General features: G+C 44.8%; 1 protein-coding gene across 1 annotated transcript in view; it reads right to left on the reverse strand.

The window, feature by feature from the left end:
• Nucleotides 1-10359, reverse strand: part of LOC115082355 (von Willebrand factor D and EGF domain-containing protein-like) — a gene marked incomplete at its 3' end in the record, with an annotated part of 51547 nt that extends 41188 nt beyond the window's left edge. The window contains exon 1 of the mRNA XM_029586591.1: nucleotides 10117-10359. Coding sequence (XP_029442451.1) covers nucleotides 10117-10195 — 79 coding nt within the window. The remainder of the gene's footprint in view (nucleotides 1-10116) is intronic.
• Nucleotides 10360-25220: the final 14861 nt, after the last annotated feature.

Raw genomic sequence — 25220 nt, forward strand, 5'->3', positions numbered from 1 at the left:
TGTTGAAATCGATTTCTGTACCTCTTCTATCTCCGACTTAATTTCTTCAACATCCCTCTTCACTCGATTTATTATCAGCAACATTAAGTCCATCGAACATTTGTTCAAAATAGATGAATTCAATCAAAAATCATTGGCACATTGTTGCTTTACACGAAGTGTTGAATGAAATACCGCTATTAACAACTAGCAGAGGAAAAAATATCAGGGATTATGTAATTCATTCCAAATCCCAAATTTGTGAAAAGAAAGGAATCAATCGACACACTAAATGTGGTAAATGTACGGTATGTGAATTCACTATTGAGGGAGAAGAATGGATTGACCCGGTCTCTGGATATAAAATTTTCAGAAAAACCAATACTGATTGTACAACCAAATCAGTAATATACGCGATTGTATGCAGCTGCCCGAAGGTATATGTGGGTCGTACCAGCAGGGCAGTGAAACTTAGAATAGCTGAACATCGCTCACGTATAAACAATGCAAATATCACAGCTCCCATTGTCCAGCACTGTATAGAACAGCAACATACCTTTGAACAACTGCGGTGGACCGTCATTGATAGTATCAGGGAGGGGCAAGGTGGACAGGCAGCACTCAATCGCCGAGAACAGGCGTGGATATTTAGACTCCATACGGAACAACCAAGGGGACTCAATGACCAATTAGATTGGTTTTCTTTGATTTAGAAGCTGTGGATTGGTTGTCCAGCACCCAGGATGTGGGTTTAAAAGGAGACAGGAAGTAAGAGCGAGTGAACGCCGTCAGGAGAGCAATGAAGCACGGAGGTTCTGTTGAGCACCGTTGAAAAGGAAAAAGCCATTATCGGAGAAGTCATCGATTATAGGATTGAATGTACCCTGATGAAGACAGCTTGTCGAAACTTGCGCAAGTCGGGAGACCATGAGACATTCTTATAAGCTAAGTAACAACGACGGTAACTTGACGGCATTAAAACAAATGCAATAATTGAAAAAAAGTGCTAGTCACAAGAAAAAAACTTTTATTAAAATATTTATAAATAAAAACACACAATATTCATGCACAGTGGAATGGGAAGATTTCCGAATATCATTACAGCAATTTTAGCATAAAAATAAAAAATACACAACAAAGTTAGTAGTAAAATTTGGATGGTGGTTGGTTGTTAATGATTACACCAATAATTGACACCTGGATGGTGTCTTGAAATATATGAAACGATCACCTATCATCCTTAATTATTTTATTAAGCACAGTAGTTAATTCTTTAACATCTAGAGTTGCTGTATGGTTAAGCGGTAAATCGTTTCCAGTAAGTAAACGAATAAAAAGTTACCGAGTGAACATTGGGTGTTTAATATAAGCAGTGTTGGGCTATATTATTTAATTATTGCATATTTGTAATGTGATACTATCTAACAGTAATTCAACACACCAATGTAAAAGCCTTCACTGCCTTCATTGCTATTGCAATAACTCGAAAGAAAGCTCCATATAAATCACCAACAACTTATCTGTGATACTTCTGCTGGTAATAGTCCCCCATTTTGATTTCGCTTTCAAGTAGACCTCCTACATGGAACCATGGTTCACCAAATGCTTCATCAGGGATACTTAAATTGGAGTGAGTGATTTATATGGAGCTTTTTCCTGAGTTATTACAATAGCAATGAAGGCAATGAAGCTTTCACATTAGTGTGTTGAATCACTAGTAGCTAGTATCACATTACAAATATATGATAATTAAATAACATAGCCTAACACTGCCTATAAACGTTAGCATTGTTGGCCTATGTATGAGCACATTCAGTTAGATAAAAAATTTAGATAGAAGAACCACCTTGGATGCCATTTTAGCAATAAAGTGTAGAAAATAATGATGATGCCCTTTGTTAATGTCCTGTTTTTTTAAATATGTGGTTGCCCTTTGAAGGAACAGATGACCAAAACTCTACCCCATGCTCAAGTTTTAGCCAAAAAAAACGTTATGCATGTGATTTAACATGGGCAAATATAACTAAGTCAGCCTTCAATCACCCTCAACAAACAAATAACACAAGACATGGATAAATAAACACCCTGCTTGATACAAGAATACAGCGGAAAATAAAAGCCACCATTTGATTTGATAACCTAAGAAGGGAAGTTAGGAGATAACCTACAAAAGGAAATAAAGTACCCAAGCTCTTCCTAAGTACACACTTCCTCAGTCTCACCCCCCTCCCCTTCCACCAGAAAGGAGAGGAGCTACAGTGGTGGTGGCCTGAGGGCAAACCTCTTTTGGAGTCCTACTGCGCACCACTACAAGCAAGCTGCAGTCCTTTCTGAGAGTCTGTCATATCTGAGTGTAAACAAGCCATGCCAAAGCCTGCCAGTCCATATCCCCAAACCACAACAGCAGCAGGGGTCAACCTGGTTGATGCCTGATCACAAGTGAGCCCTGGAGGCAACGAAACTCCAACTTGTTAGAATCTGTAAGTATGTGGACCCTTTGGCCGAGGCGAGAGGTGGTACTGCCCTGGGAGGAGCCCCAATGAGCCTCACTGTCAGAAGGTGGAGTCTCGGCTTCAGGATGGAATACAGCAGAGGTAACGAGGAGAGAGTGACCCCTGGAGGCAGGTCACAAGCTGATAACACAGAAGTTGGTGGAAAACACAACTTTGAGGATAGGAGATAGGCAAGGAATATGGCACACCCGAGGAGTGGGAGGTGCTGAGCAAGGTTACAGTCACTGAAGATTACATGGGGTCCGTAGAGATGTTACTCAAGAGGGTTCCTCGGTGGTAGGTCATGGTAGTGGTCCGCAGAGTGGGGTACACTGGCAAGGGTTTCTCTGAAGATATCACGGCACGGGTCCGTCGAGCAGAGCGGATCCGGAAGGGCTCCTCATGGGCAATGGTCCGCAGAGCGGGGTACACCAGAGGGGGTCCAAACGCGGATATTCCAGTCTAGGTCTGCAGCGTGGTTACTCACAGCGACAGGAGAAAAGGAAGAAGTTCCGAAGAAACCTCGGGAAGCAAGGCAGGCAGGAGTCCGGGTGACGGCCCTCCAAGGAGCGGATAGCCAAGAGACAAGGGGGGCCCCCCTAGGAGCAGGTATCCAACAGTCTCACACCACGTAAGCTGGAACCGGAACAGACGCTGAGTGAGAGTAGGTAGTTTTAACAGGATGAACTCGTTCCCAAATCGTCAGCTGTCTGGGACGGTGAGCTTAAGTATCGGAGCAGAGTGACGTCATCAGGTGGGGACGCCCCTGAGGTTCCCGCCATGACATGGTTAAAGCAGGTCGGGGAGCACATGCACGTGCCTAGGGAACCCCGCAGATAAGATGGCAGTTGGCAGCGTCCTCGCTGCTCAGGTGGGCCCGAGAATGGAGGCCAGAGGCCTAGTGGTAGCTGGCAGAAGCCGCAGGTTCGCCCAATGGAGCCAAGGTAGCAAAAAAGGAGGTGAACAGTAGCGGTTACAGCCGTCTGTGGCCGTGGAGCATAACAGTACCCCCCTTCTTAGGGCCCCCCCTGGAGGTTTGGGTTTTCTTGGGTGAGAAGTATGAAATTGCTTGATCAGTTCTTTATCGAGAATATTGGCCGCGGGCTCCCAGCTATTCTCTTCAGGTCCAAAGCCCTCCCACGATATTAGATATTCCCATCATCTACCTCTTTTCCGTACATCCAGGACGTCCTGAACTTGGTATGTGATGTCTTCCTCAGATGCCAAAGGCTGCAGTTCAGGCGGCTTTTTGGAAAATTCGGATAGAATGAGAGGTTTCAGTAAGAGACGTGAAAGGCGTTATGAATTTTGAGTGATGTGGGCAGGCGAGGGCTGTATGTCACTGGGTCCTGATGACGAAGTACGGGGAATGGCCCAATGTACCTGGGAGCAAAGCGGACTGAAGGGAGTTTCAGACGAATAAATAGAGTACTAAGCCATACTTTATCACCAGGAGAGAATTGAGGAGCAGCTGGATGATTTCTTGGACTTCTGAGCAGCTCGTTGAATAAGTCGTTTAGTGTCGTCCCACAGTTGATGCAGTTCTTGGGCGGTGGCTTGCACCACCGGAGAGGCCACTGTTAGAGATAGCGGAAGCGGAGGCAGGGGCTGACATCCATCTACCACTTGGAAGGGTGAAGACACAGTAGATGCAGAGAGATGAGAATTGAGGACAAACTCAGCCCAAGGTAGTAACTCGGACCAGTCATTTTGTTGTGAGTTCACGTATGCCTGGAGAAACTGCTTCAAGGTCCGATTTGTCCTTTCCATCTGACCATTGGCCTGTGGGTGGTAGGCCGACATGAGATCCAAGGCAATATCACATTTTTTACATAAGGCCCTCCAGAACATGGCCGTAAATTGCACTCCCTGGTTGGAGAGTATATGCCTCAGGAGTCCGTGGAGGTGGAATATATGGCGAATGAACAGTTTCGCCAATTCCGATGCTGAAGGTAGGCCAGGCAGAGCCACAAAGTGAGCCATTTTTGAGAACTGGTCCACTGTGACACAAATGGTGTTATTGCCGCTGGAAGGAGGAAGGTCCACTATAAAATCAATGGCAATGTGAGTCCACGGTTCACTGGGCACGGGAAGTGACTGCAAAAGACCCCAAGGATGGCCCGTAGGTGGCTTCTGATGGGTACAGGTGGGACACAACTCCACATATGCTTGAGCATCCTTCTTCATGGTTGGCCACCAATAGAACCTCTGGAGTGAGGAAAGGGTTCTGGCTTGACCTGGGTGGCCCGCTAGTAGAGAATCTTGTGCCCATCGAAGGATCTTTCTACGAGTGGATGGGGAACCACCATTCTCCCAAGTGGCACGGTGAATGTGTCAGAGAGAAGAACCTTGTCCGAATCGATGATGTGACACAGAACGTGACGCGGAGCATCCGGGACATCCTCAGTGGTAAAGGAGCAGGAAAGAGCGTCGGCTCTAGTGTTCTTGTTGGCTGGCCAGTACCGTGGCATGAAATTGAACCGAGTAAAAAAGAGAGACCAACGGGCCTGCCGGTGGTTAAGGCATTGTGCATGATGCAGGTACTCGAGGTTCTTGTAGTTGGTATATATGGTGACCTGGTGCTGAGCCCCCTTGAGCCAGGGACACCCCTCTTCAAAGGCAAGCTTAATTGCCAATACTTCTTTGTCCATGATTCCATAATTGCACTCCGCAGGTGAGAAGTGGCGAGAGAAGAATGAGCAGGGATGCAGGGTTTGACTGGCAGAATGCTGGCTCAGGACTGCACCAACTCCGTCATTGGCTGCGTCAACCTCGAAGATGAAGAGTCGTCGGGGATCCGGGTGGCGTAAGCAGGGTTTTTTAAGGAATGCATCCTTAAGTTTTTGAAAAGCCAACATGGCTTCGGGTGACCACTGTGAGGGGTTGGCTCCCTTGCGGGTCATAGCTGTGAGAGGGGTGGTCAATGTGGAATAGTGTGAAATGAATGATCGGTAATTAGTAAATCCAGGAATCTACGGAGCACCTTGAGGCCCATTGGTTGGGGCCAATCCTGGATGCTCTTGGTTTTCTGGGGATCCATCTGGAAGCCTCGACTTGAGACCACGTAACCGAGAAAAGGAACAGTCTCTTGTTCAAAGGAACATTTTTCTAGCTTGGCATACAAGCGATTGTCCCTTAGGCGCTGAAAGATGTTACAGACATCTGGCAATGATTCTGGAGGTCTCAGGAGAATACTAGGATGTCATCCAAATATACTATGACGCACTGATAGAGCATGTCTCTGAATACCTCATTCATCATATTCTGGAATATTGCTGGGGTGTTACAAAGGCCGAAAGGCATTACCAGGTATTTGAAGTGGCAGTTGCAGGTGTTAAAAGTGGTCTTCCATTCGTCGCCCTGGCATATTCGGACCAAATTGTAGGCCCCTCTCAGGTCCAATTTGGAGAATATTTTGGCCCCCTGGAGCCTGTCAAACAGTTCAGATATTAGTGGCAAGGGGTATTGGTCTTTCTTGAGTAATTTCGTTTAAGCCACGGTAATCTATACACGGTTGGAGGGAACCGTCCTTTTTCCCCACAAAAAAGAATCCCGTTCCTGCGGGAGACTTGGAAGGCCGAATGAAGCCTTTTGCCAGATTCCCTTGTATGTAGTCTGACATGGCCTTAGTTTCTGTTAGCGAAAGTGGGTACACCCTTCCGCAAGGAGGCTCTGAATTTGGAACCAAATTTATCGCACAATCAAAGGAGCGATGAGGTGGTAGGGTGTCCACAGACTTTTTCGAAAATATGTCAGCATACGTAGAATACTGCAGCGGGAGACCCAGAAGAGACAACGTGGTAGTTAAACAAGGCATGGGTGACATGACCTCCAAGCAATCCTTATGACAGGAGCTGCCCCATTGGGATAGTTGTAGTGTGCTCCAGTCGAATTGCGGAGTGTGAAGTTTCAACCACGGTAGTCCAAGAACCACTGGATGGATGGCCTTGTCCAGCACCAGAAAAGAGATGGTCTCTGTGTGCATGGAACCGGTACATAGTCATATGGGAACTGTGGAGCAGGTAACTTCACCAGGTAAGGGCTCACCGTGGATAGAGGAGAGCAACAGTGGTGTGGGTGTGTGGACCGTGGGGATCCGGAGATGCTCCACCAGCTGTCGGAGGATAAAGTTACCACCAGCCCCGGAATCCACTAAGGCCAGAGTGTGAAATTCCAGGGTACCTGAGTTGATGGAGACAGGTACGGTTAATGGAGGAGATGGTGACGTCAGGCCTAGGAGAAGTCCTCCGGCAGAACCTAGGCCTGGGAGTTTCCCGGACAAAGTGGGTAGGCTGGTACCGGATGTCCTGGCTGACCACAATATATACATAGGCCTGAGCATAGGCGGCAACATTTTTCCTTCGAGGATAAGTGGCTGCGACCCATCTGCATCGGTTCCTCTTCATCTGTATCTTGCGGAGCTGCGGTCTTCATAGAAGGTGCTGGGTGGATGCGGGGGGTACCCGTAGACAACCTCTTGGGTGCTCTGGTCTCATGCGAGCGTTCACGAAGACGACAGTCAATGCGACCTGCGAGGTCCATGAGGGCATCCAAGGTGTCAGGAAGTTCTCGAGTTGTTAGCTCATCTTTGATGTGCAAACTCAATCTCTCGAGGAAGATCGCACGCAGGCAGGGGTCCTAAACTCGATGACGTAGTTGGTGAGAGATCTGAAGCCTTGATGTAGGTGCAGTAGATTGGAACTGGCGATGGCTTTTCGAGCGGGATCATCAAAGACGGACCGGAACAGGACGAGGAAGCCCAGTAGATCCTGGAGGATCGGGTCCGCTCGCTCCCACAGGGGTGACGCCCAGGTCAACGCTCGTCCCTCCAGAAAGGACAGTATGTATGTCGTCTTGGTAGCCACTTCAGGAAAGTTTGTGGGTTGTAAGGAAAAGTGCATGTTGCACCGATTCAAGAAGCCCCTACAGGACAAGGGGTCACCTGAAAAACAAGGAGGTGCCGGGAGGGGCACTGGTGGCCGGAATAAAGGCGTCTGTGGAGCTGGGCTCAGTTTGGCAGACATCGAGGCAGTGTTCAGCCGGTTATTTAAAACATTTATGGCATTAGCCAAACTCTCCAAGGCTTTCTGCTGGTCTGAAATTCGCTGTGCCAGGCCAGGGATGGCCTAGAGGGCTGAGATCTGTGCCAGGTCCATGGACTTGGCAATCTGTTAGGATCTGTAAGTATCTGAACCCTTTGGCCGAGGCGAGAGGTGGTACTGCCCAGGGGAGGAGCCCCAATGAGCTCTGCCGTCGGGAGGCGGAGTCTCGGCTGCGGGATGGAATACAGCAGAGGTAGAGAGTAGGAGGAGAGAGTGACCCCTGGAGGCGGGTCACGAGATGACAACACAGTAGTTGGTGGAAGACACAACTTCAAGGATAGGAGATAGGCAAGGAATACGGCACACCCGAGGAGCGGGAGGTGCCGAGCAAGGTGGCAAGGGGGTTAGGAAGGGTGCTGTAATATGCAGCAGAGAAGGTTTGGGGATATTTTTGATGTGTGGTGACGGTTTGTGTTTAGGGGTGACTTTGATGTACAAGAGGTAATATTCCTAGTTCTCACCAAATACTTATTTATCTTGTCTGTCTGTCTTGACTAATTTGTAAGGTCTGTGGTAAAGGTACTGTTTCCTGTGAGTCTGTATAGCACTGTAGGAATCTTATAGCATTATAGAAATGAATGGAAGTAGCAGGAGTAGTCATCCTTCTGGTGCAGGGGGTGGGGGAGAAGATCACCATGCTAACCTGCTCTTTCTCTTCACATCCTGATTTTTCACTGCACACCAGTTAACACAGGGGATTTACAGCAGCAGCATGCATGCCAAAAAGTTAACACCTGCATCTCCCAAGTTTGGTCTTGGGAGGTGCAGAATAAATAATGGCAGAGAGAACAGAATATCATGCTTTTCACATGTACCCACAAAAGTCCAGTCTACAAAGACATTCATTAATTTACCTGCAGATAGGTGCACGGTTTAGCACATTCCCAATAATGGCATACAACCCTGACATAGCATGCTCTATAAACCTTTACTGTATAGCATGTTACATTTAGCACACACAAAAGGTGCTTCTTGTACACATTAACCTTTATTATATAGGCCCCAGGGTATCACCTGTGGCATCTTAATTGATTAAATTAAACAAAATGGCTCTCTCATAAGAACATAGGATATGCTGTGCTGGCTTAGTGCAAGGTCCACTGAACCCAGGATCCTGTCTCTGGCAGTGGTCAATCTAGATCACAAGAACCCAACAGATCCCTTAGACATGGCAGGACAAGAGTGACTGGGGATTGGTCTGCACCATTTGTACTTAACCAGGGACAAGATAAGGGTCGGGGTTTAGGGAAGGCAGTGTTGGAGGTCGGTAGGAACCATTTCTTTGTTACTTTTTGTTCTAGTCTGTTTACTTTTTATTTCAATTCCATTGGAAAAAATATATAAAATTAAATGAAAAGGAAGAAAACAACATAGCATTTTTGTATGTGTGCAGATCCCTCCTGCACAGCACAGTCACCACCACTCTGACATGTCTTTTCATAAAGCAGCCATCTTCTGGTAAGATTAGGCATACTCCTATGTAGTGAGGTAGTTTGAATTTTAAACTAAAGCCATTTGTTCTTCAGTAGTACAGAAGCAGATTATTTTGGGAGGCTATCTTCCAGCTACCAGATTCTGAGAGGATAAGAGTAAATAAGGTCTGAGAAAATCAGTTAAATTAAACTGGAAAGTTTCTTCTGATCCACAATAGAGAGAAGCAACACCACCAAGAACCACGGTGCTCAAACTGCAAGGAGAAAGGAAAGATAGCTTTTCTTTTTTTGAATAATCATTACAGGAACTGACAGTGCTATTAACATAAGAAAATCAAATCACAAATAACTACAAAATCAACATTACAAAGAAGTCCCCTTGCAGAAACACCGTGCAGAATTAGAGTGTGGTGGACTTCTTCAATAATGTGACTAAAGTTGTGACTAAAGTATTGCTTTTATAATGCGCATTGCGCAATACATATCTGATTTACTTTACAATGCAAACACACATTTTCTAAGGACGCGTTGCATAACTTTTCTGGTTAAGACTAATTTCAATGTTCATTAAATAAGCTTATATTTCTAATTTTCAGGCACAGATTCTGATGAGGTCCTCACAGACAGAACTACTGCTGATGCTGAATGAAACCAGAGCAATACCTGTCAATAAAACGTGCAAAGCTGAAGAGCCTCAGAACTGTGTACAAAGACTGACAGGAGAGGTACCCACTCTTATTTTATGGCGTTCTTTCAGAATTAACATTCCTTCTTTAAGGCACCTCACTAAAAACACCTATCTACGAAAAACTGCACTTTCAATTGAGAAACAAACGTAACCTGCTCCCCCCAGCTTTCCCCCCTCCCCCAGGAAGAAAAGTTTCCTCCATGGTGGTAATAGTAACTGAGTAAACTAAGCAAAAAGTTTATTATAGCACATAGAGCCCTTTAGAAATAGACCACGGTTAGGAAAACAAAACCTTGGCTTGCAATAAAGCGCTGGGTTGTGTACGTTTCTTCCTCTCTCTCCTCCCCACCACCCCCAGCTGCTCGTTTAACCTACAAAAGCCCCCCGAATCGGCAGCAGCCCCCTCTCTGATTCGCGCTTACCTCGCTGACAGCGTGCAGCCTGCAGGCACAGCACCGCCACCCAGACGCCCAAAGTGCTCTTTCCGACGCTGGCCGGCATGGCCAGGGTGACCCGGGGCAGGGCTTCCTTCGACGTAATCGTTTTTAAGTTCTCCTGCAATGCCCAGGCACGACTGCCCCGTGGGAGAGCAGGCGGGTGAAGTGCTGGGAGAGCCCAGCTAGGGCGGCCACCGGCGCTTTCACTGTCCCTTCCCGGGGAGGGCCCTCTTCTGGTAAGACGAGGCATAAGGAATGAGGCGAGTTTCACTTTAAACCCAGCCGACAGGAGCGGCTAATGTTTGGTGGCTGCCCTGTGACAGGACAGGAGGAAATAGGGTCTGAGGAAATCAAATAAACTGGACGGCTTCTCCCGCTGCACACTACATATACCAGACTGAAGCCCCAGCAGGAGACTCCGTTCATCGCTGGAACTGAAAGGGGAAAAGGAGGATTGTTTTCGTTCAATAATCTTTAAAGAAATTGACAGGGCTTTTAACCTAAGAGAATCAAATCACAAATGATAACTAGAAAATAAACATTACAAAAATGGGCAATTCCAGAAACTCCATGCTCAATTAGGGGGTCATTTTCAAAGGAGTTACGCATGTAAATGTGACATACTATCGTAGCAATTTTCAAAAGCTATTTACTCGAGTAAAGTGCACTTACTTGAGTAAATCCTATGGACAATTCAATGGCATATATTGTAGCAATTTTGAAAAGCCCACTTACTTGAGTAAAGTGTATTTACTTGAGCAAAAACCAGTTTTGCTCGAGTAAATGCTTTTTAAAATCTACCCCTTAGTATATAATGGGGTAGATTTTAAGAGGCGCGCGAACAGCCTACTTTTGCTTGCGCATCAGACTCAAGCAAAAGTACGCTGGATTTTAGTAGATACGCGCGGAGCCGCGCGTATCCACTAAAATCCTGGATCGGCGCGCGCAAGGCTATCGATTTTGTATAGCCTGCGCGCGCCGAGCCGCGCTGCCTCCCCCCGTTCCCTCCAAGGCCGCTCCGAAATCGGAGCGGCCTCGGAGGGAACTTTCCTTTGCCCTCCCCTCACCTTACCCTCCCTTCCCCTACCTAACCCACCCACCCGGCCCTGTCTACACCCCCCCCTTACCGTTGTCGGGGGATTTACGCCTCCCGGAGGGAGACGTAAATCCCCGCGCGCCAGCGGGCCTGCTGCGCGCCGGGCCGCGACCTGGGGACGGGTACGGAGGGCGCGGTCACACCCCCGGGCCGTAGCCACGCCCCGTACCCGCCCCCAAAATGTGGCCGACACGCCCCCGAAACGCCGCGTCGACCGGGCCCGCCCCCCCGACACGCCCCCGACACGCCCCCCTCCGAAAACCCCGGGACGTACGCGAGTCCCGGGGTCTGCGCGCGCCGGTAGGCCTATGTAAAATAGGCTTACCGGCGCGCAGGGCCCTGCTCGCCTAAATCCGCCCGGTTTTGGGCGGATTTAGGCGAGCAGGGCGCTGAAAATCCGCCCCAATGGTTTTCTTCAATAATGGGGGTCATTTTCAAAAGGAGTTACACATGTAAATGTAACTACTATTGTAGCAATTTTCAAAAGCCATTTACTGGAGTAAAGTGCACTTACACAAGTAAATCCTATGGACAATTCAATAGCATATATTGTAGCAATTTTCGAAAGCCCACTTACTCAAGTAAAGTGCATTTACTTGAGTAAAACTCTGTTTTACTCGAGTAAATGCTTTTTAAAATCAGGCCCAATGTGCGCATTGTGGGGGTCATTTTCAAAGGAGTTACGCATGTAGGGGGTCATTTTCAAAGGAGTTACGCATGTAAATGTGACATACTATCGTAGCAATTTTCAAAAGCTATTTACTCAAGTAAAGTGCACTTACTTGAGCAAATCCTATGGACAATTCAATGGCATATATTGTAGCAATTTTGAAAGGCCACTTACTTGAGTAAAGTGTATTTACTCGAGCAAAAACCAGTTTTGCTCGAGTAAATGCTTTTGAAAATCTGGCCCGTAGGGGGTCATTTTCAAAGGAGTTACGCATGTAAATGTGACATACTATCGTAGCAATTTTCAAAAGCTATTTACTCGAGTAAAGTGCACTTACTTGAGTAAATCCTATGGAGAATTCAATGGCATATATTGTAGCAATTTTGAAAAGCCCACTTACTTGAGTAAAGTGTATTTACTCGAGCAAAAACCAGTTTTGCTCGAGTAAATGCTTTTTAAAATCTACCCCTAAGTGTGCGCTTGTAAGCTTAATATGCACAAGACATACAGAGGTCAATATTCAAAAGCCCGCTGAGCAGCAAAGTTACCCGGATAATTTTAGGTGGGTAACTTTTCCCGAATATTCAGTAGCAGTTATTCAGGCAAACTTGCCACCACATTTACTCGGATAAAATTATCCGGGTAATTTTGCTGTTCACCAGTCTTTTGAACATCAACCAATAACTTTTATTTATTTCATTTATACTCTGCCTTTCAGACCCTTAAAAGTGGATTACATTCAGGGATTGTAAATATTTCTCTCTGTCCCCATGGGGGCTCACATTTTGTGTATGTAAACTTTACTCCGGATGCAGTAAGGAGTTTTCCACACAAAAAATATGTGCATAGAACTGAATACACTGCTTAGGGTCCTCCATAGAAATCCCATGAAAATGAAGGCATTAGCCTTTTATGCCCCAAAGCAGACAGAGACACACTGGCTTAATTTATGATTTTGCAATGCTGGAAATCTTTCCAGCACTAGTGTTAGTCTATGAGCAGAAGTTAAGAGTTCTGGTGCCAGGACCTGTGGTCAATATTTTATGCACAGAAATTGTGTTTTTCTGTGCTCTAAGCCTTTTCTTTGTACACATTTTCTGCGTTGTGTGCATTTTTTAACTCCCAATCCATTAGAATATCATTAGCTTGCTGCATTGGGAGTTAAAAAAAATAGCTCGTGCATTACATTGGCCCCCACTGTCTGCCAGATCCCATCCCCTACCTCCCAAAAGTGTGCCTGAAGCAGTGGTGTACTAAGGGGATGGGTGGTCCGCCCCCGGGGACAAGAGGGGGTGGACCACTCCTCAGCAACACATGCAGAACAGACCACATCACCCCGGTCCTTACGGACCTGCACTGGCTCCCCATCTCATTCCGTATCCTGTTCAAAACCCTCACCATCGTTCACAAATCTATTTAGAAGAGTTACTCCTCATGGCTCAGCGAACCTCTCCGACTCTCCCAATCGGCACGCCCTACTAGAGCAAACCTCGCCTGCACCTTGCAAGTCCCACCCCTCAAGAAGGCCCGCCTCTCCGCAACCAGGGACCGTGCCCTATCTATCGCCGGTCCAACCCAATGGAACGCCCTACCTGCCCACTTCCGCCTTGAGCCATGCCCCATGAAGTTCAGAAAAATGCTCAAAACATGGCTTTTCCACCAGGCCTTTCCGGACTAGCCCCCCCCCCCACCCCACTATTCACCCCGACCCCCCCCTTCTTCGATGTAAATATGTTCATTCTCATACCCACCCTGAATTTTTGTAAATATGTATTATGTATTATCATTTTCAATTTTTGTAAATATGTTCATAACTCTCTCCACCCCCCCCCCCCACACTTTTTTTTCCTCGCTTGATTTCTGGCTCCTCCTCATAGCCCCTATTCTGTTGTTTATTGTTCTCATGTTTCCCCCCTCCCCATTCAATGTAATTTCAACCTTTCGTTATGATGTAAACCGATATGATGTGTATTTTAATGTCGGTATAAAAAAAGCTGTCAAATAAATAAATAAATAGATAGGGGGAGGGATGGCATTGCCGCCAGCAGGAAGGTCCAGCAGCAGTGTGACGTGCTGGCAGGGTTCTCACTCCCTGCCAGCAAAAGCAAGGTCCTGCGGAAGAAGAGGCCAGCAGCAGATGAAGAAGTGGCCCTGTGGTGCCACCAGCGTTTCCTGGGGGCAGGCAGCAGAAGACAAGTCCCTGTGGTGCTGCCGGCATTTCCTTGGAGCCGGCAGCAGAAAAAGAGGCCTTGTAGTGCTGGTGGCATTTCCTCAGAGCTGGCGGCAGAAGAAGAGCCCCTGCTGTACAGCCAGCAGCCAAAGAAGAGCTCCAAAATGTATGTGAAAGAGCGAGAGACTGGCCCTGTGAGAGTAAGTGCCAGTATATGAGAATGTGTGTGTGTGTGTGTGTGTGTGTGTACGATAGGGTGCATATATGTGTATGATAGGGTGCATGTGTGTGTATGAAGGTATGTGTGTGTGTGTGTGTACGATAGGGTGCATATATGTGTATGATAGGGTGCATGTGTGTGTATGAAGGTATGTGTGTGTGTGTGTGTCTGTGTATGAGAGGGTGCCAGTATGCATGCAGGGGTGGGAGTGGGGTTGGGGGGTGAGAAACAGAAGAATTTGTGTGTGTGTGTGTGTGTGTGTGTGCATGTGTGAGACAGAGGAATCGTGTGTGAGAGTACAGAGGAAGTGTGTGTATGTTAGTGTGTGAGAGACACAGGAAGCATGTATGTGTGTGTGTGTGTGTGTGTGTGTGTGTGTTAGCATGTGAGAAAGACAGATGGAGGAAGTGTGCCTGTGTATGTCTGTGAGAGAGAGACACACACACACACACACAGAGGAAGTGTGTGTGTGTGTGAGAGAGACACACACACACAGAGGAAGTGTGTGTGTGTGTGTGTGTGTGAGAGAGAGAGAGAGGTACAGAGAAAGTGTATATGTGTGTGTCTTTCTCTCTCACACACCCACGCTTCCTCTGTCTCTCACCAAGCATGTATGTGTGTGTGTGTGTGAGAGGGAGAGAGCAAATTGTGTGTGATTATGCATACATACCCCAGTCTACAACCATGTTATAGGGCCATTTATCATTTTGCCATAAGGGTTTAATGCCTTCATTATAGTGCTATAAATGCAAAGTGAACCCACTTTGCTATTTTGAGGCTCTCTCGCTCTCACAATTTGCAGTAGGATGACAGCGGGAGAATTTTAAAATCCTTATTAGTTTTAATTATTGGGTGTTATTTGATGTGTCCACTGTTTTGAAAAATGTTATCGATGTTTGGGAAATTTTAAAATTATATATTGGGGGGGCGGTGCCAATGGAGGTATCCGCCCCGGTGCCAAATACTTTAGGTACGCCACTGGCCAAAAGCCCAGGGTTGCGCTGGAGGTGGACCCTTGGCCTGGTGCAGGATTGGTACAGCCCTCTGGTTGGACCCAGAGAGCACCTGCCACAGGACGTGGAGCACAGGAGGAGACAGAGGCTATCTGGAGCTTCGCCAATAACAGTCCGGGGTTTCCGCAGGTTGAGCCCTTGGGTACCCAGACCCCCTGAACTTAGGTGGGCCGCAGATGATCTCCCGGAGAGGTAGTGGAGGGGTGTGCCCACCACGAGCAAGGGTGCGCGGCTGATGCAGAGAGGGTGGACTAGACCCGAACTGGAAGCTCCGAGACCTCAGGGAGGTAACAGTTCAGGAAGGTTCTCCAGGTGAGACAGGCAGCGCCTGCAGGTCTAGTCGGGTGGAAGCCGCGGGTGGATTCCAAGCAGGTTAGTCACGGTAGGCCAGAAGAGAGTGACTGAAGTGCAAGGGTCGGAGCCAGAGTATCAGTCCAGAAGTGGTCAGCCAAAGCAGGGGTCAAATACCAAGGTCAGTCCGAGCGTAGTCAAGGCAAGAGGGTCAGTTCCAGGCAGCAAAGAGAATGGTCAGGCAGGCAGAGGTCAGTACCAGAGATCAGTCCGGGAAGGTACTACCTGGGAAGGAAGCAGGAACACACGAAGGCTCAGGAACAAGGAAACACTGAAACAAGGAAACGCTGGAACACAGAGAAGGCAAACTCAGAAACCACGGTGTTGACCCGATTGCCAAGGCGAGGTCCTGGGGGCAGACCTCGCTATTTAGACTAGGGGTTGGTGATGTCCCATTCCTTTATGTTTTCCATTCATTTCTTTGGCCCATTGAAGTATATGGTTGTGTACTGCTGAGAAATGAAACAACTGATAACTATAGCAAGCAACCAGCTCTCACTGTGTAACCTCACTGCCTTGTCAGAGCTAAGGCAGGACAAGTTGGCAAGGAGATTAGCCAGAGGAGAAATCACGGTGAAGCATCTTTTTAATTAGCCTATAGTGGCTGTCTGGATCAAGTGACACTGACCCACTCCCCTTGTAAAGTCAGAACATATCTTTTTATTAGCAGAAAAGCTAATAAAAAGCTTACTAGGAAAAGCTCTCAGAAATGTTTTAAAAAGCTTGCAAACTTTGGGATTTAGCACTGGTAAAGGTTCATTTCTGCTCTTCTGTGTGCTGCTGTGGTTTCACATAATCACTGTGCCAGACAGACAGGTCATGCATTGCTGCTGATTTTTATTTTTCTCTTCACTGGGTGAGGGTCAGGGTGGGAAAAAATGTGGACATTGCAGTTCCAGCAGTACTAGTGATTTTCTTTTTGCATCTGGACACCAGTTCGATGAGCAAGGCCTTCTCAGAGACTGAAGAGAAGAATATTATCAGGTTGCCGTTTTGTTTTTTTGTCTGTTAGTGTTTAACAGTATATTTGTGTGTGGCGTCAGTCAGTACCACTGCACATAGCACAGCACACATACACTATATGTTGTGACACCTACTTACTGGATTTAGGGCCCATGATTGCAGGATTTCAGAGGAAGCTCTAGTCAGTGGCCCCTGCCAAGGACTGTTGCTGCAGTAAATGGACTAAGTAAATTGGGAAAAGACATAAAATAAGGAGAAAAATCCCTGGGTAAATATGAATGAAGGCCTATGTGCCAAATCCCTGCTTTTCTTCAACTGAGCTGGAAGCCCAAAGAAACAGGAAGAATCTGCTGGGTGAAAAAAAAAATAAAAGAATAAAGAAAATGGTAAAGCTATACTGTGGGGGTAATTTTCAAAAGGAGTTACGCGCATAAATGTAACTACTATTGTAGGAATTTTCAAACGCTATTTACTCACGTAAAGTGCACTTATGTGAGTAAATCCTATGGACAATTCATGGCATATATTGTAGCAATTTTCAAAAACCCACTTACTCGAGTAAAGTGCATTTACTCGAATAAAGCCCAGTTTTACTCAAGTAAATGCTTTTAAAAATCAGGCCCAATATGTTTACACCTTTGTATATATATATATATATATATATATGTGCTCAACTGTGCATGGGTGAGGAGAGGCAGGAAGGGAAGGGAAGCCTGGAAGCATGGAATGTAGTCTGGCAGGAGAGGAGAGGAAGGGAGGGGATGGGGAAACCTACTATCAAAATGTTTGTGCACCCCTGCTGTAAACATTGGCATGTCAAATAGTGTATGAAGTGTAACACATTGCTTCATAAATTCCTACTTGGCGGCATGCTATAGCTTTAGACACTGGGACAGCTTGAGAGGATTTAGACAAAATGAGTTTACAACTGTAGGCTATCATTAGGGATTATTAGCATCATACAGAACATAGCTCTCTCTTTCAAAGTAAGGATTAGGATTCCATCCAGAAACACAAGAGACAGACAATGAATCCGCCCATCTGCTGCAGTTTTCTGGAAAGATCTTGACTCAACAATATACAATGGTTCCAAATGTGCAGCTTTTGTGAAAGTGAGTATGTGCATCTAATTAACTTGCATAGCCATGTCCCATTGTTTAGTATCACCCTTTCAACAAAATGCCATGGTGTGACCACATCTTGAGTATTGTGTGTATTTCTGGACACCCCATCTCAATAAAGACATAACAGAACTAGAAAAGGTGCATGGACAAAAATGAAAAAGGGGATGGAACAGACTAGGGCTCCTCAGCTCGGAAAAGAGATGGCTGAGAGGAGACCTGAGCAAAGTTTACAAAATCATGACTCAAAAATTACTAAAATAAGGAGAAACTCCATGAACCAGCAGATTTAAACCAAATAGTAGTAAGTACTTTTCACTTAGAACACAATCAAGTTGTGGAATCTTGTCAGAGGGCATGATCACGGTGTCTAGCATTGCAAGGTTTAAAAGAGGTTTGGACAGGTTGCTAAATGAAAAGTCCATAATACATTAATAACCATATAGATTAAGGAAAGATATTGCTATCTCTGGGAGCAGCCCTTGATTGTCAATAGGCACCAAAGCCAGGTGATACACAATCTTAGCTGCTGTAACTGGTAAGCCCTTTACATAAAAATCTTCTTGCCATCTCCTGTGCCTGAAGTTTAATATCTTGTAGATCAGAATAAATTTAGTGTAGATGAAGAAACTGGCTCATAGGCAACCCCATCTTAAAGCCCCATAGATGACAGCTTTTGAACAAAAGAAAAAAATTCACTCCATAGGTTTCCAAAATAGGATAGTCAGTAACGTCTGCTGATACTTAATTATTACAATGTCTAAGAAAGGAAGGATATGAAAATATGAATATATGGTAAGTTTCAGGTTAGAGACTAATGAATTCAGCTATGCAATAAATTCACTTAATCAGGCAGCTTGATCTATGTAGCAGTTCCACAAGGCATGTATTGAAACTACTCATATTCATATAGAAAGGTGTCCTCAAAATGTGAAACATGCACATTGGTGATACTGGGGGCCATGGTTGCCCCCATTGCCCCTCCATGAATAAAACTCATACAAAAAGTAAAAATAAAGAACAATTGTGGCTAATTCAATAATAAAAATATTGGGGGGTTTATAGGTGTTAGGACACCTCTCCACTATAGATAGTATAATATCCAATGCAGTATCCTGAGAGACATTGGTGCATAGTGAATCAACATCAAGTGTGATTTTAGAGGTTTACTTTCTCCTTCCTGCTTAGAAAAATATAAATGTAACTGGCTAACTGCAGTGTTCTATTGACCTAACTTCTATAAGGGTTGCTCATTGAACCATCTTTCTTCAGTGCAATCTATTCAAATGTGGTTGCATGACTTATCTTCCTTCAAAGTTGCTCTGATCTATCCCTTCTTTTCAAGTCACTACATTGGCTCCCTATTTGCTTCCTCATACAGTTAAAGCTTCTTTTACTCATCTTTAAACGCATTCACTCAATTGCTTCTCATTACCTCTCTTCTCTTTCCCTAGACTCTTACCTCACAAATTTCACTCTTATCTGAGCCCTTTTGCTCCACTGTCAATGTCAGGCTTCAAGCTTTCTACCTTGCTGTGCTATATGCCTGAAATAGACTTCCCGAATCAGTGTGTCAAGCTCCATTGCTGGCCATGTTCACATTCATTATAAAAATATCATTTTTTCGAGGTTTCTTTTAAATGCTAACCATTATCTATAATAAATAGATTTCCCATAGACTCTTGTTTGTCTTGACTAGATTTTAAGCTAAGCTCCATGGAGTAGGGATTGTTTTTTTATGTTTATCTGTACTGTGTTGCATGCATCTTGTAGTACTTTAGAAATTATCAGGACTCTTTTTTTTTACTTCAGTTTCATGGTTCCTAATTTCACACCCTTGTGAGGTCAAAACTAAATTTTTGTTGCAGTATATGGTACTGGTTCTTTTGAGTGGTATTTGTTTTTCAAAATGTTAAATCTGAAAAAGTGAATTTTTAACTTAATACTAGTATATTCAACACACATCTTTTGATATGGTTTTGAAGTTTTATATAAAATAACATCAGTGATGTGCTTAATGTTAAATGCTTTGTTTTATGTTTCTCTTGAATATACATTAGGGATGTGTGTTCAGAAGATCAGAATGTGAATTTTTTCTGAATGAGTTGATGTTTGGTTTAGGTCATCTGAACAGAATGGATGCAGTCTCTTGAAAATTCTGAATTCTTATTTGCTCATTTTGATCAATCCATTACAGATATGGGGGAAGTAAAGTCAGACAGAGCAGAACTGTGTTGGGGATGGAACAAGGAAGACGCAGAACCAATCATGTTTCAACCAGTCTATCCCAGTTGGTAGCTTCATCATTTTTTCTCAGTGAAAGTGAAAGATACATTTGAGCAGCCAGTGATCATATTTTTCTCAGTCATTCTTCTGTTGGATCTCAACGAGAGAAGGCAGAGATTTTGAATCTTGTTTTTAAGTTCCAGAGTTAAAGAAAAGATTAGAAAAAAAGCTTCAGATTTAAAGGAGGAAAGCAAAGTGTGCCCTTTAATCACTCTCACTATGTTTTAGCTGTGCTGATAGCAACAGGAATAACTTTAATCTCTTGGGGGCAATGTCTCCAAATAGGTTTGTTTTGTGCACACCATGACAAAAAAGAGCCTTAGTTATATGTCAGGCTATGCTGAGAATGATCTCAGCCTTTCTAATTTAGGGCCTCATTTTCTAAAGTATCGCAGGCCTGTGATACTTTAGAAGATGAGGGGCGGGGGGCCGAAACGGGGGGTGGGCCTGCGCTAACCGGCAGTGATCGCACTGTCACGGTGCGATCGCTGCCGGTTTCGCACCCAATAGCACCACCATAGGAGGTGGAGCTATTGGGAGCGACATAGGCAGCGAAAAGGCACCTACCTTTTCACTGTCCACGGCGGCGCAGAGTCGGCCCCGGTGACGCCCTGACTCCTCCTCTTCCAGGGCCGACTCCGCCACGACTCCGCCCCCATCCTGGTATCGTACGCGATTAGGGACTTTTTGCGTGCAAAAGGTCCTTTATCGCATGCGAGTGGCTTGGAAAATGAGGCCCATAGTCTTCACTTCAATACTTGCATTGTGCCAAAAAGAGCTTCCTTCTACAGTTCATAAAAAGTAATATGATGAATAGTGTACACTTCCTGCATTACTTACACAGAAACTCTAGAAATGCTGGGCCAGGGTTGTAGTAAGAGTGTACCACGATCCATCTGAAATTTAGATTTCCAAAGTATCGGAAGGGGGAGAGATGTAGGATTAGGGTGATGGGGAGGTAGATGAGAGGCAATTTGGGGCTTTTCCTGATGAATCAGGGATAGAGTGGAGGAAAGGGTTGGCCGATCAGCAGACTCCCACCACATTTTTTAAATGTGCATTTGGATGGGGTGCTTGGCCCAGGAGGGCCATTTCTTGAATACTGGAGATGTGTGGGAATCAGGCCACAAGCCCACACTTTACTTCCTCCCCCTTCAAAAAAAAAAAAAAAAAAAGCAGTGCCACTTAACTGAGAATATGCAATTAAGTGCAAGTTATCCAGCCATACAAGGCTGAATAACTTTAGAACTGCTCTGATGGAGGTCTAAAATTATCTGGCCAATTTAGGCAGCTACAACTGAAAATCAGCTAAGTGAGCTGGATAACTTAGGGCTACCCTCAGAACACCTCTTTTTTATCCTGCTAGATTTTAGCCAGTCCTAGATTTTAGCTGTCCCTAAATTTTAGCTGGTCCTATAGCAGGGAATGATCTCCCAGAACCATTGTGTCTCTTCTCTGACACTGCTCATTTAAAAAAAAATGCTAAAATCTCATGTATTCCGTGAAGCTTTCGATTCCAGAAACTAAGATTATTATTAATAATACCTTTTTGGATGACTTGGAGCACAAGTCATTCATGTAATTATTTAATCGTATGATTGTTAGCCATCTCTGTGATTTTAGTTTATACATTTTTTTTTTACTGTAACTCGCTTCAGTCTGTATTTGGACATAGCAAGGAATAAATTAATAAAGTATAAACTATCAGGCACGATGGTGGCGTAGAGAGGCTGCTGAACGCAGGCTGCCTGAGAATTTGACTTCCTGAACTTCTTTTTGCCTATCATGCCGTCCAAAAGAAAGGGGAAGGTTAGGATTCCCCCCCCCCCCCAGAACCCTTACCTCCTCCAGGGCAGCTGGATATCCTGCGGTTCATGAGCCAGCCGGTGCAGGAGGGAGCTGGTGAATCTGATGCGAGTCTCGGCGGGGGAGAGCGGGGATCTCCGGCGAATGAGGCGTCCCTCAGCCCTGACTTCCGTCCGCCTCCGGCGCAGCGTGACCCCGGCAGAGATGCTCCCCAGTCGCAGATCGATGACGCGGTCAAAGCGACTGGGGTGGAGGGAGCTTGTCCTTGTTGCACGCTGAGAGCAGAGAAATCTCCCCCTGCTGTAGCGGAGCAGGTCCCTAGCTTGGGAGACCCGGGAGCAGGCCAACCCAGGGTTTTGTCCAGGGAGGAGAATGGAGGAGGCTCCAGAGGACGGTGGCCAAGCTTCAACATCGATTAGCGTGCCTGGTGAGTCCCTGCAACTACCAGCGAGACCGGAGGCGGTGATCCTTGAGGCACTGTGGGACTTAGTGGCAGGGTATGGGTTTTCCATGAAACTTCTAGAGAGTAAAATGGACTCCCTCAATTATAATTTCCAACAAAAAATTCTTGGGATTCAAGAGCAAGCCAGTGAGACTTCTAATAGTATCTTGGAGACTGAAAATAAAATTCAGTCACTCCAAGCATTGAATGTGATTACAATTAAGGAACAAATGGCTTGCTCCAGACGCCTGGAAACCTTAGAAAATAATATCAGACATTTAAACCTTCGGATCCTGAATTTCCCAAAAATTGCTGGTGAAATTCCCTTTATAACACTGAAGCGGTTCCTAAGAGAACTTCTTGGTTTCTCTGATGATAATATGCCTTCAATTAACTTCTGTCATTTCCTGAATAGTAGATCTTCTTCTATAGGAGCAGCCGCTGTTTCTAATATTCCTGCTAATTTATCCAGATTTTTAGAAAATTCAAATATGGATGTAATGGATAGAAATACTTTACTGGTCGCATTTATTTCAGTTCAAGACCTAAATAATGTAATGCGTAATTTCCTGTTATATTTTACGGTCAAGCAGTAAGGATTATATCCTGATTTAGCTCAGGTGACACAAATCAGGAGAAGGGAATTTCAGTCTTTAAGGCAAGATGTTATCTCTTTAGGTATTTCCTTCACATTACGCTATCCATGTAAATGTGTTCTAAAAAGAGGTGATGACTGTTTTGTATTCTTTCAATTAGAACAGCTTCATCAATTTATGGATGCCCATAGGCCAACCACTTCTTCCTCGGTTACTTAAGTAAGTGAGATCTAATATATGTTTAGTTCCGGTAGATCTCTATGTTAATGCCCGGAATGTCATTTGAATTTCCAACCCCTCCTCTTTTTCCTCTTAGCTTATTCTTGATATACAGATTGGATAAAGGTAGATTAATTTTCTCTTTTGTCTTTATTTTGATATACAGTTTGGATAAATGTATAAATAATTGTCTTTGTAAAATTATTTGTATTGATTGATATACCCATATTATTCAACAGTAAAACTAATCCTATTTTTATCTTTTTGTAAATTATATGAAAATGATAAATAAAGAATTTAAAAAAAAAGTATAAACTATCAGCCAAATAAAGACTTACCTGACTAAAATCTATACAGATAAGTGGCCCAATATTAAAAAAACTTGCCATTTAGCTGGACAACTTGTGAGCTATACAGTTAAATGGCTTTGAATATTGACCCATTGGTATCTTGGGGTGTTGTTGCCTCTGCTGCTGATGTCTGTCAGCAAATTTCATAGAACTTGAATGGAAAGCCTCAGAGTTAAAGTCATGAATAGGATGCATTGCTTCCCCCAATGACTTTAATGAAAACAAATGAAACAAAAGAACCAAACAAAAAGAGAAACTGAACCAAAAAATCAAATCAACATTTTTTCCATGCACACCCCCAGTATACATTCTCTCATGTTGGATTTATATGCTGTAAGGCAGCAAATTAACTTCAATTTTTATTAAAATGTGTAATATAACACCTGTTTATGCTTTTATAGGTATTCTCATGATTTATAATAGAAAACCTTTTTCAGAGTCTGCATAATATAACCTTCCACATTTAGCGATTTTCCTAGAACTCATTTCATTTTTGTCCTAGTACATTTCTTAGAAATTACCATGGTTTTGGAATAAAATATAAACACTTTTTATTTATGATTGTTCCCGGGATTTTAATCATCTTCTTCCCTGAGCTCCATGGGCCGGAGGATTTACGCGCATAACCAGTCTTACGCGCGCCGGGCCTATTTTCAAAGGGCCCGGCGACGCACGTAAAGCCCCGGGACGCGTGTAAGTCCGGGGCTTGCAAAAAGAGGCGGGGAGGTGGCGGGGCGGGGTCAGAGGCTCCCGGCACAGCGGCTGTTTGCCGCTGTGCCGGGGATTGCGCGTTGGCAGTTGGCCAGCGTGTGCAACTTACTTCAGCCCCAGGGCTGAAGTAAGTTTTACAACAACAACAAAAAAAGAAAGAGATAGGGGGGAAAGGGTGGGAGAGGTAGGGGAAGGGAAGATGGGCTGCCCAGGTGTTTTCAAATGGGGGCATAAGTTCAAACTCTCCAGACATCTAGGAATTAAGAAAACCTTTGAACTGATCTCCAGGTATTTTTGGTGGCCTTCTCTGTGTAAGGATTGTAAGACTTATATCTCAGCCTGTCCAGTATTTTCTAGAAGCAAGGTCCCTCAAGCTAAACCTTCTAGTGAATTGCATCTGCTCCCAATCCTTTCTGTTCTGTGGATCCACCTCTTCGCAGACTTCATAATGGATCTTCTCATTTCCACTGACTGTACTGCCATCTTGATGGTAGTAGACCATTTTTTAATGACTGGTGCATTTCATTCCCATCTCTAAGCTGCCTTTGGCCTCTCAACTGGCTATCATCTTCATCAGGGAGATGGTCCATTTACATGGAATCCTGACCACTATCATTTCAAATTGAGGTTCCCAATTTATTGCCAGATTCTGGAGGGACTTTACGCGCGTAACCTTTTGAAAATCCGGCCCATACTGAACTGCTCCCTTGGGTTTTTGCAACCAAAATGCATGATTCTGCATTTTTTTAGCAATAAATCTTAGTTGCCAGACTCTACACTTCTAGATTAAGTAACCTGTTGCAGATTTTGGTATCTGTAAAATCACAAAGAAAAAGATGATTGTCCCAACCTTATAATAATCAATTGATATGTCACTGTTACAGCTTGTCATTGAAATGCTGGATGCCATACTCACCAAATACACAAATATCCCTTAGAAACAAGCAAAGAAAAGCTATCTTCACTGTGTGACATTCGGTTCCCGCACACTCTCTACTAGTGGAGTTGTTGTTTTGTTTACATGTAGATCTAGAAGCTGGGGATTATTGGTCCCTCCCGACGTAGTTGTACGAAA

The sequence above is a fragment of the Rhinatrema bivittatum genome, unplaced genomic scaffold, assembly GCF_901001135.1.
Source record: "Rhinatrema bivittatum unplaced genomic scaffold, aRhiBiv1.1, whole genome shotgun sequence".
Taxonomy (NCBI): Eukaryota; Metazoa; Chordata; class Amphibia; order Gymnophiona; family Rhinatrematidae; genus Rhinatrema; species Rhinatrema bivittatum.